The following is a 12,521-nucleotide window of genomic DNA, read 5'->3' on the forward strand; positions in this document are numbered from 1 at the left end:
CCTCACAGCTCACCCTCCCACCCAACTTTGTGTCATCTGCAAATTTGGGGATAATGCATTTAGTTCCCTCTTCCAAAACATGAACATGTATATGTATCGTAATATAAAGCCATTTGGAAAAAGACCCATTAATTCTTAATCTATTTTCTGTCTTTTAAAAAATATATATTTTTATTCAAATTTTTACATATTTTACAGAAATAAGAAGAAACAAAGAACACATAAATAAACATCTTATATCTATGTCACGTATTCCCCCGATATACAAGCCCCCCATTAAACGATAATAAACACCACAAAGTAACCCCCCCCGGGTTGCTGCTGCTGCTGTCCACCTCCTAACGCTCCGCTAGAAAGTCTAGGAACGATTGCCATCGCCTGAAGAACCCTTGCACAGATCCTCTTAAGGCAAATTTTACCCTCTCCAGTTTAATGAACCCTGCCATGTCGCTGATCCAGGCTTCCACGCTCGGGGGCCTCGCATCCTTCCATTGTAGCAGAATCCTCCGCCGGGCTACCAGGGACGCAAAGGCCAGAATACCGGCCTCTTTCGCCTCCTGCACTCTCGGCTCGTCCGATACCCCAAATAGTGCAAGTCCCCAACTCGGCTTAACCCGGGTGTTTACCACATTAGACACCGTCCTCGCAATACCCCTCCAGAACCCATCCAGCGCCGGGCATGCTCAGAACATGTGGGCGTGATTTGCTGGGCTCCCTGAACACCTCACACACCTGTCCTCTACTCCAGAAAACCGACTCAGCCTTGCCCCAGTCATGTGTGCCCTGTGCAGAACCTTAAATTGTATCAGGCTAAGCCTGGCGCAAGAGGAGGAAGAATTTACCCTACCCAGGGCGTCCGCCCACGTACCCTTGTCTTATCTCCTCCCCCAGCTCCTCCTCCCTTTTACCTTTCAGCTCCTCCACCGAGGCCTCCTCTTCTTGAATCTCCTGGAAGATCGCTGAGACCTTGCCTTCTCCAACCCACACCCCCGAGAGCACCCTATCCTGGATCCTACGTGCTGGCAGCAGCGGAATTCCCTCACCTACCGTCTTACAAACATCCTTACCTGCATGTACCTGAAGGCATTTCCAGGGGGGAGCCTGAATTTTTCCTCCAACGCGCCAAGGCTTGCAAACGTCCCATTCATAAACAGGTCCCCCATCCTTCTAATACCTAGCCTGTGCCAACTCAGGAACCCCCCATCCATTCTCCCCGGGATAAACCGATGGTTCTCTCGGATCGGGGACAACACTGAAGCCTCTGCCTCACCCCTGTGGCGTCTCCATTGCCCTCAAATTTCGAGGGTCGCTGCCACCACTGGACTCGTGGTGTACCTTGTCGGCGGGAGCGGCAGCAGTGCCGTCACCAGCGCTCCCAGGCTCGTGCCCACACAGGATGCCATCTCCAGCCTCTTGCACGCCGCCCCCTCCCCATTACCCACTTGCGTATCATCGCCACGTTGGCAGCCCACTAGTACCCACACAGATTAGGCAACGCTAGCCCTCCTCTGTCCCTGCTCCGTTCCAGAAACACCCTTCTCACCCTCGGGGTCTTTTTCGCCCATACAAACCCCATGATGCTCCTGCTGACCAGCTTAAAAAAGGCCATGGGGATCAGAATGGGGAGGCACTGGAATATAAAAATGAACCTCGGGAGCACCGTCATCTTCACCAACTGTACCCTACCCGCCAGGGAGAGTGGCAGCATACCCCACCTTTTAAACTCCTCCTCCAGCTGCTCCACCAGCCTCGTCTTGAGCTTGTGTCGGGCCCCCCAGGTCCTGGCCACCTGGATCCCTAGGTACCGAAAGCTCCTTTCCGCCCTCTTCAGTGGAAGCTCGTCTATCCCCCTTCCCTGGTCCCCTGGGTGTATCACGAACAGCTCACTCTTCCCCATGTTGAGCTTATACCCGGAAAAGTCTCCAAACTCCCTGAGGATCCGCATCACCTCCGGCATCCCCCCCCCACCGAGTCTGCCACATACAGTAACAGGTCGTCGGCATACAGCGATACCCGGTGTCGTCGTCCCCCCCCCCCCCCCCCTCCAGTTCCTGGACTCCCTCAGAGCCATCGCCAAAGGCTCAATTGCCAACGCAAATAGCAGGGGGGATAAGGGGCATCCCTACCTCGTCCCCCGGTACAGTCGAAAGTATTCCGACCTCCTCCGATTTGTGGTCACACTCTCCACCGGGGCTTCATACAGTAACCTAACCCAACTAACGAACCCCTCCCCAAACCCAAACCTCTTCAGCACTTCCCACAGGTATCCCCACTCCACCTATCGAAGGCCTTCTCCGCACCCATAGCCGCCACTATCTCCGCTTCCCCCCTCCACTGCAGGCATCATGATTACATTTTAAAAAAAAAAATGTTATTCTCCTTTTTCACATTTTCTCCCACATTTACACCCATCAACAATAAACAATAATCAACAAGATATGTCAATCCCCATAATAACAACGATCCCATCCGCCCACCAACCCCCAAACCTCAACCCGCCTGTTTACATAAACAAATGACAAAAAGGAATCGGGGATTACCCGTAGTCACCCTTAATCTACACAGCTCTCCACCCCCCCCCCCCCCCCCCCCCCCCCCCAACCAACGCCATCCAGCCTCTAAGAGTACCGTACATGATACCCCAAAGTTGTACCCCCCCCCAAAGTCTCCAGCTCCTCCCGTCCAATTCCTCTTGTAAAACTCCTCCTCCCAACCTCGGTTCCCTTCCCCAACCTCGGTTCCCTCCCCCCAACTTTGCACCCCGGCTAGACCGCTCGGACCCCGTTCTGTCAGGCTCCGATGGCCGCAGCCCCTCACCCACCTCACTCCCGTTCACTGGCCGGCCCTAGGAAAGCCCAAAGATCCCCTTTTAGCACACAAACCCCGCATGTCCATCTACACCCCAAAGAGCCCTCCTTTCGAGTGAAAGTCCCGTCCCTTCCCTTGTCCAAATATATACAACATTGGCTCCTTTAGCCTCTACACCCGCGCACAATGATACAAAAAAAAAGAAGAAAATACAGTCATGAGGTTACATCGGCACATGGCCATTCCTCAATTTGTCAGTTCTGCCACAGTCCTTCTGCCTTCGCAAACTCCTCCGCTGCTTCCGCCGTTCCAAAATAAAAGTCCCTGAGCTTGTAAGTCACCCTCAGCTTCGCTGGATATACAATGCCGCACCGCACCTTGCCAATGTACAGTGCCCTCTTCATCCGGTTGAAGGCAGCCCGCCTCTTCGCCAGCTCCACCGTAAAGTCCTGGTATACACGTATCCCAGCTCCAGCCCACTGCACCACCCGCTTCTGCTTGGCCCAGCTCAGGACCTTCTCCTTCACACTACCTACGGAAGCACAGAGTCACTGCCCTTGGCGGCTCACTCGCCTTTGGTACAGGCCTCCACGACCGATGAGCCCGATCCAGTTCATATCGGGAGGGATCCTCCCCCTCCCCCAATAGTTTCACCAGCATCGCGGCAAAATACTCAGTCGGCTTCGGTCCTTCAACTCCTTCGGGCAGCCCCACCATCCTCAAATTCTGTCGCCTGGATCTGTTTTCCAGGTCTTCCATTTTTCCTCGCAGATTCTTGTTCGTGTCCATCACCTTCCGCATCTCCTTCCCCATCAAGGCAAGTTGATCACCGTGCTGCAATAAGGTCTCCTCCACTTCCTTCAGCGCTTCCCCTTGCTCTCGCACCTCCGCCACTGCCCCCGCCACCTCCGTCCTCACCGGGGAAATCGCCTCCTCCACCAGCACATTCAAAACCTCCCTCATCTCCTTCCTCACCGTCTCCATACATTTCTCAATCTGTGCCAACTGCTTTTGGAATTCCGCAGTCATCACCTTAGTTAGTTCTTCAGCCGTAAGCACTGCGGCCTCCCCTGGTGCTCCATCCTCCATCATCTTTGTTGACCCCGCGGTGACCTTTCCCCTCTCCAACGGACTTTCAGCCGCTTTTTTCCCGGCCGTTTTTTTGGTGATTTTCGACATCCTTCTTCTCCTTGCGCTATTTCCCGACTTTTACTGCCGTCGCTGGCCCTAGGACCGGGCGTTACTCCCCGAAAATGCCGTTCCCGAAAGGGAGCCCTCCAATGTGCGGCTGCCTCCCGCCCGCCATCACCGGAAGTCATGATTACATTTGGGAGCTTCCGCACATTGGTGTTTAGCTGCCTTCCCTTCACGAAACCTGTCTGGTCCTCGTGGATCACCCCTGGGACACAGTCCTCAATTCTGGTAGCCAACACCTTCGCTAACAGCTTCGCGTCCACGTTGAGGAAAGAGATCAGCCTGTACGACCCACACTGTAATGGGTCCTTGTCCCCCTTCAAGATCAGCGAGATCAGTGCCCTGGACATCGTCGGGGGAAGGGCCCCCCGCGCGTCATTGAAAGTCCTCACTAGTAGTGGGCCCAACAGGTCCATATACTTTCTGTCAAATTCCACTGGGAACCCATCTGGCCCAGGTGCCTTCCCCGCCTGCATACTCCCCAGCCCTTAGTCAGCTGCTCCAGCCCTACCGGTGCCCCAAGTCCCGCCACCTGCCCCTCCTCTACCCTCGGGAACCTCAGCCGGTCCAGAAAACGACGCATCCCCCCCCCCATCTCCGTCGGGGGCTCAGACCTATACAGCCCCTCATAGAAGCCTCTAAATACCCCATTTATTCCCACCGCACTCCGCACCGTGTTCCCCCCTTTATCCCTAACTCCCCCAATCTCCCTCGCTGCCTCCCGCTTCCGAAGCTGGTGTGCCAGCATCCGGCTAGCCATCTCCCCATACTCATACACCGCCCCTTGCGCCTTCCTCCACTGCACCTCCGCCTTCTTGGTAGTCAACAGGTCGAACTCGGCCTGGAGGCTTCGTCGCTCCTTGAATAGTCCCTCCTCGGGGACCTCTGCATACCTTCTATCTACCCTTAAAATCTCCCCCACTGGCCTCTCCCTCTCTCTCCTCTCCTTCCCCACTTGTGGGCCCTAATGGAGATCAGCTCTCCCCTAATCACTGCCTTCAGTGCCTCCCAGACCACCCCTACCTGCACCTCCGCATTATCGTTAACCTCTAGGTATCTTTCAATGCACCCCCGGATCCGCCCGCTCACCACCTCATCTGCCAGCAAACCCACCTTCAGGCGCCACAGCGGCCGTTGGTCCCTCTCCTCCCCTAGCTCGAGCTCCACCCAGTGCGGGGCATGGTCTGAGATGGCTATGGCTTTGGCCGAATATGCCGTGTCCTCCATCCCCTCCCCAAAACGCAACAATCACATCGATCCCCTCGCAACCGACCCTCAATCCGAGTCCAACTTTCCGGCCTGGATAAAGGTCCACGCCGCCTCCAGCGCCTCGAAGTAGTAGTGGTGGTCCTTGAAAGTGACCCACAGTCGCGCCGGCTGCAACATTCCAAATTTCATCCCCTTCCGATGCAGAGCCGCCTTAGCCCGATTGTACCCGGCCCTCTTCCTGGCCACCTCCGCGCTCCAGCCCTGGTATATCCGGACCTCTGCATTCTCCCACCTGCTGCTCCGCTCCTTCTTTGCCCACCTTGGGACACACTCCCTGTCCACGAAGCGGTGGAACCGCACCAGCACCGCCCGTAGCGGCACATTGGTCTTGGGCCTCCTCGCCAGTACCAAGGGCCTCGGGAAGGCACCCGCGCCCATCAACGTGTTCAGCATCGTGACCACGCATGCTCCAACATCCGACCCCTCCACTCCCTCCGGGAGACCCAGAATCCGCAGGTTCTTCCGCAGGTCGACTGGCGCCCAAAACGGCACAAATCAGACTGGCTTTGTGCCGCCCCAAAGGTGCGGAATCCTCCGCATCTTTGGGGACCGAGCCCCAACCTTGAGGGGCTAGGTCGGCGCCGGACGAATTTCCTCCCCGCCAGCTGGCGGGAAAGGCCTTTGGTGCTCCGCCAGCTGGCGCGGAAAATGACATCTCCGGGCGGCGCATGCACGGGAGCGTCAGCGGCCGCTGACAGCATTCCCGCGCATGCGCAGTGGGGGGAGTCTCTTCTGCTTCCGCCATGGTGGAGACCATGGCGGAGGCGGAAGGGAAAGAGTGCCCCCACGGCACAGGCCCGCCCGTGGATTGGTGGGCCCCGATTGCGGGCCAGGCCACCGTGGGGGCACCCCCCGGGGCCAGATCGCCCCGCGCCCCCCCCCAGGACCCCGGAGCCTGCCCGCGCCGCCTTGTCCCGCCGGTAAGGTAGGTGGTTTAATTTACGCCGGCGGAACTTCGGCCCATCCGGGCCGGAGAATCGAGCGGGGGGGCCCGCCAACCAGCGCGCCCCGATTCCCGCCCCCGCCAAATATCCGGTGCCGGAGACTTCGGCAACCGGCGGGGGCGGGATTCACGCCAGCCCTCGGCGATTCTCCGACCCGGCGGGGGGGGTTGGAGAATCTCGCCCCAGTTCTCTGTTCTAGTACCTTTTTAGCCTCATTCTCCATAGTTTGACTTTTCCTCTAGCAAAGTTGAGAGAGATGTTCCCCCTCTAACCTTCTAAACCACCTTCCTGCAGAGCTGTGAGAGCAGCTTCTCTTTCACTACCTATCTCCAACTGCAATCAAATCAGCTAACTTAAAAGCTTCTCCACCTTACAAATCCCTAATTGCTAAGTAACAACTGCTGTTCTTTATTCTTCACGCCGTAGCCCTCTCTCAGCACATTAGAAACACAGTTGGAACTTAGCCTACCCCACACATGAATCTTTTATAGTTTTACCCATTCCAAGCATTAAATTAAACACACTTAAAATTATACCTTATTTCTAATGTTTGCCAATATAAATCCCCTTAAAATTACCTTTGTTTTCCTAACAAGGTGATGGTTGAAATTTGAAGCCGAGAAATGCGATGTGATACATTTTGGTAGAAAGATGCAACACAAAATAAATGAGTGTAATTCAAAAGGGGGAGCGGGAATGGGTATTTATAAACAAGTTATTGAAGGTGAAAGAACAGTTTGAGAAAGTGGTTATAAAGGCATATAGGGATCCTGTGCTTTATAAATGGAGTTCATAATGCTCCAGTTGAGGCCAAGTCAAAGTCAACATAAATTCATTGCTTTTGTTCTGTATACAGAGAAGGAACAGGCATAATGGGCCGAATGGCCTTCAATTGTGCTGTAAGATTTTAATGACATTCACAACAACATGACTGCCATAGGTGCCCTCAGTCCACATTCTAAAGCAGGAGGAATTGGCTGGGGCTTGACTCCTCATTAATATTCTCTCAACCCTGCTACAAGTGCAGGTGGTTGGTTTAATAAGGGCACAGGGAGTTCACACCGAGTAAAATAAGAAGAACGTTTTATTTACACAAATTATTTATACACTACCTGATGGACCCCTATCGAGTTCCTGCTTGGTCAGTGCCTTACTGACTGACCTGTATTCATTGAGTAATTGAGGTACCCCGCCTCAGCAATGGAGCTCGCACTCTGCAACGAGCATGGGGAAGACGAGCATTTCCACCCTGTAGGTCCCGTGCAGAATATTGCAATTGGGTTGATGTTAGCTGAGGATTGGACCAGGTTTTGCTGTGATTTCCCTTTTGCGGTGGAATCATTTGCCACTGTTTAATAATAATAATCGCTTATTGTCATAAGTAGGCTTCAATGAAGTTACTGCGAAAAGCCCCTAGTCGCCACATTCTGGTGCCTGTCTGGGGGGCAGGTGCGGGAATTGAACCCGCGCTGCTGGCCTTGTTCTGCATTACAAGCCAGCTGTTTAGCCCACTGTGCTAAACCAGCGCCATATCATTTAACAAATAAAATGATCAATGACAACTTGGTTACGCTGCCTCCCTCGGCCAGTCAGAGTGGAGGAAAGAAGTAGCAAGAAATGTACAGTGGAATTTACTCTACTTCGTCCATAGAGAGGTAGTGGTATTGTCACTGGAATAATAATCCAGAGACACAGGGTAATGCTCTGGCATCCCAGGCTTAAATCCCACCACGGCAGATTGTGAAATTTGAATTCAATAAAAATCTGAAATTAAAAAGTCTATTGATGACCATAAAACCATTGATGTCGTCAAGCATGTCAAAGGTCAGTCAAGGACAAGGAGGGAATGTTTACCTTTGTTAACGTCATTTCAATGTCCGTTGTGACTTTGATAACTGTTTCCTCTTTCTGGACAAGTTCCTGGTGCTCCATCTTCATTTTTATTTGCTATATTCCTATAACTTTAAAGGTATTAAGGGGTGTTGAGACAGAAGATCAGTCATGACCCTATCAAATGGCAGAGCAGGTTTGAAGGGTCGAATGGCCTACTTGAATTACTTCTGTTTGTGGTCAGTGTACAGGTTTCTATTCTGTGTCTTGTGTTTCCACATTGAGGTGTGTCATGGGAGTGTCCCTTTAAGAAATGTTTTTGTCTTATCACATGGATTCAGTGATGTCATTGTGTGGGTGGAGCTAGGCTGTGCCTCTGAAACAGGTTGAAAGAAGTGTTTCTCTATCTTCATTTTAAAAGCGGTTTCCAGACTGCTTGCTAACTTAAAAGAGATAATTGCTTTCTGGAAGGAATTTAAATCTGCCTTTTGAAAAGGGGAACAGAGTATCAAAGACTTAAAGACCGTGAGAATGCTGTGTGCTGGGCTATGCCTTTAAAAAGGGATTTCCGGTTTTTGTTATTGAATTGGAACAGTTAAGGGGGAATTCATTAATGGTTATACATTGATTACTGTAGCTGAGTGGGGTCCTTATGTTTGTAGCTGATAAAAATTCTTGCTGCGTGTGTTTCTACAAACGTTAACTAAATTCTTGGAATAAAGCTTGGTTTTTTAAAATTTAAAAACGCTTAAGAACACCTGAAAGGCCAACTCTTTGCTCATCGTATAATCAATAAACAGTTAGAGGTCACGTGAACTCCATCATATACTTTGGAATTTTCTAAACCCTGGCCCATAACAATTGAAAGATTGGTGTGTGCGCACAGGTACAGCTTGTACTGCAGCGTTCTTGTCAGGTATTTGTAGTTCCCCGGGTTGTACTAACCTGATTCTACACTGTGCTATGCTGATAGCCGAATGGACTGGCAGTAAAATATGTAAAATCCTCTTTTCCAGTTGTCAAAGGTGATCGCCCTCTGTGCATACCGTGATATCAGTGGGATGTTTACCACTGAAAGCAGAGCCTCTATTGTGAAGGAGGACTGCATGAAAGGGAGCCAGTCAGAGTTGGAAACCATGATTACCAACATTAGGTGAGGACTACTTGCTTTAACACTTAAATACAGGAATATTCCCAGAATGATCTGTGCTTTTTACTCTGTGTCTCCATATTTAAAGCCCCTCTTCCCATAAACCTTTTTAACAAAATATATCTTGCGCTGTCAAGTTTTCTGTAAGCATACGGTTCTTGTAACCCAACAGGCTGACTGGCCAAACAACACCCCCATTAAAACAAGTGGCACACCATTGATCTTCTGTGGATTTCTCCTCAAATTCTCCTCAGATGATTGCCACACGTGTTTCCAAATTCAACACTCAAATAGACATGCTTTAAAATCTTCTTTCCATCAGCTGTTTTCATCAAGTAGCCACTCCGCTGTTTCAGCAAGGACTCACCTCCAGGTTTTCCAACTCTCCTTTTAGTATTCCTTTGTCTTGAATGCGTTTACTCAAACTCTTGAGAACCAGCCACTGATTGCTCCCTAATTATTTCAACTATTGATTCACAGGCTGTAGTAAGATGTCATAAACCTAAGAATCACTTCAGATTTCGTTCTGGCTTCTCATTGGCCAGCTCCTTCTCAGACTTGACTGTGGCTTCAGTGAACAGTGCCCTGCTCCTTTAACTTCAGGCTTGAAGTTAACTTGTGGGCAGCACGGTAGCACAGTGGTTAGCACTGTGGCTTCACAGCGCCAGGGTCCCAGGTTTGATTCCCCGCAGGGTCACTGTCTGTGCGGAGTCTGCATGTTCTCCCCGTGTCTGCGTGGGTTTCCTCCGGGTGCTCCGGTTTCCTCCCACAGTCCAAAGATGTGCAGGTTAGGTGAATTGGGCATGCTAAAATTGCCCTTAGTGTCCAAAAAAGGGTGGGAGGGGTTATTGGGTTACGGGGATAGGGTGGAAGTGAGGGCTTAAGTGGGTCGGTGCAGACTCGATGGGCCGAATGGCCTCCTTCTGCACTGTATGTTCTATGTTCTATGTTCTTCCTGAAAACATAATTTCTCTAGTTTCCTTAACGAGCTGTTCTGTAGATTTCTGATACTTATTTCCTTGCCCCTTACTCCATTGTATGGCTTTTCATGAAGAAAGCAACAAAATGGATATGTTATTTTAAATTTGGGAGATGAGACAGTCACAAACAAGCGAGGTGTAAATTTGAGCTCTTGTCTGAATTTGTACTGAATCTAATCTGAAAGGGGTTTATAATCTTTATTGTCACAAGTAGGCTTACATTAACACTGCAATGAAGTTACTGTGAAAAGCCCTTAGTCGCCACATTTCAGTGCCTGTTCGGGTAGACAGGGAGAATACAGAATGTCCAAATTACCTAACAGTACTTTCGAGACTTGTGGGAGGAAACTGGAGCACCCGGAGGAAACCCACGCGCACACGGGGAGAATGTACAGACTCCACACAGACGGTGACCCAAGTCGGGAATCGAACCTGGGATCCTGGTGCTATGAAGCCATAGTGCTAACCACTATGCCACCGTGCTGCTCGTGGCTGGTCTATGACTGGTGGGTCATATCCAAGCGTTTCTGTATATTGCTTTTATTTTACACTTGCAGCACCACAGTGGATGATGAAGAAGAGATGTTATACGGAGAGTCAGGCTCAGCACTGTTCAGCCCTCCTAAAGAGGAGCCAAGCCGTGCCTCTGTCCCAATGACTGAAAAAGAGACCTCGCACCTTAAAATGGAGCCCACAAACTGGTGCATGTTGGTGAGGGAGAACGGTGTCATGGAGGTAAGCATCGCAACTGTGTCTAAGGTTGAGTTGGAATGGTGTACAAGACTGGAAGAAACACAATGTCTGGCAACAATGTAGTTAAATGCTGCATCTACCTATTTTTTTTTTTTTATATATCCATAATGATACTGCTATAAGGATCTGTTGCTGTGGAGTTCTGCTAGATGTGACTTTTAGATTCGGCGCAGAAGGCCAGTTTTTCAAAAGTGCCATCTAGTTTATTATCTTCTCCTGTTCTATTCCCATTGCCCTGCACATTTCCCCTGCATTGGATTGAAGGATAGCTGTGATTCTCCGTGCTCTTCTCCAGCCAGACTGTATGGCAACGAAACCTCTTTGTGAAATTATCCCAAGTATCAATTCTTAACCTTGTTGCCAGAGTGGAGTTCATATCCATTGCTTCTTTAAGTTGGAGCTAATTTAAGATCTGCTGTTTGCAATTCCTAATTATATAATGTAACTTTGCACCTGTCATGTGAGAGTACCTTTACGAAATGGGTGTTTGAGAAAGGTACCTTTAAGAAATGTTTGGCTGCTCATGTTACTGCAGTGATGTCAGAGTGTGGGTGGAGCTGAGCTCTGGTTCTGCTTTTTAGTTTCACTTTGAGAAAAGCTTGGGTGTGTCTGTCTTTTTGGTTTTGATTTTCAGTGTGTTGCAGCTGAAGTCAGCCGAAGCTGCTGTACTGTTGAGCTCTCTGCCATGAAGGACTTTCTCTTAATCATTTGGTGAATTCAGAATTATAAATGTTTTCAGTATTGAATGTAAACTCTGATGTGCTTCTGTTTAGAGGTTTGTTAAGTCTTCTGGGTGTTAAAAGAACAGCTTACAGATGTTGTATTCTTTGGGGGTTGCATTTGAATTAATGGTTGCTAAGATGTTCACTATGTTTTAAAAAGGTTAACTTGTGTTCATATAATAAACATTGTTTTGTTTTAAAAAATACTCGTCCATTTCTGCTGTACCACACCTGTAGAGTGGGCCGTGTGCTCCCCATACCACAATCTACTAAAAGTTGTGGGCCAGGTGAACTCCATGATACACTTTGGGATTCTCTAAACCCTGACCCATAACACACCTCTTCACTTGCCTGCTCCATCACTCAGCTCAATGTCACTCCCTGACTAATATATTGAGCAATTGACCTCTGTGATTTGCTGTTACCCTTGTAAGCGGACAGGTTTGGCAGCACCGGCAGTAGTATCACAAAACCATACCTGAAATCAGTTCTGTTACATAAAGACTCTTCTCTCCATCCCAACCGCTTTTTAAAAGGAGAAGCACCTGCTCATAGGAAACCCCTGGAAAGTTTATACATTTATATATCTGGTGGACAGCAATGGTCCCAACACAGATCCCCCAGGGACACCACCTCCTGCTCAAGAGACAATATATTTACAGGAACGGATCAGCAAGAGAAGAGTGCTGAGAAGGACCATTGACCGTAGAAGAACCGAGCGTGGTTTTTGTCCGCGGGATGTGGGAATCCCTGGCTAGGCCAGCATTTATTGCCCATCCCTAATTGCCCTTGAGAAGGTGGGGGGGTGAGTTGCCTTCTTGAACCGCTGCAGTCCATGTGGTGTAGGTACATCCACAATGCTGTTCGGGAG

General features: G+C 50.2%; 1 protein-coding gene across 2 annotated transcripts in view; it reads left to right on the top strand.

Moving 5' to 3' along the window:
* Positions 1 to 12,521, top strand: part of cpsf1 (cleavage and polyadenylation specific factor 1) — a 142,267-nt gene that overhangs the window by 79,595 nt on the left and 50,151 nt on the right. For both annotated transcript variants that reach the window (XM_072507982.1, XM_072507983.1), the window contains 2 exons: positions 9,062 to 9,198; positions 10,733 to 10,910. In XM_072507982.1, the coding sequence (XP_072364083.1) occupies positions 9,062 to 9,198; positions 10,733 to 10,910 (315 nt within the window). The remainder of the gene's footprint in view (positions 1 to 9,061; positions 9,199 to 10,732; positions 10,911 to 12,521) is intronic.

This window comes from Scyliorhinus torazame, chromosome 6, assembly GCF_047496885.1.
Source record: "Scyliorhinus torazame isolate Kashiwa2021f chromosome 6, sScyTor2.1, whole genome shotgun sequence".
Lineage (NCBI taxonomy): Eukaryota > Metazoa > Chordata > Chondrichthyes > Carcharhiniformes > Scyliorhinidae > Scyliorhinus > Scyliorhinus torazame.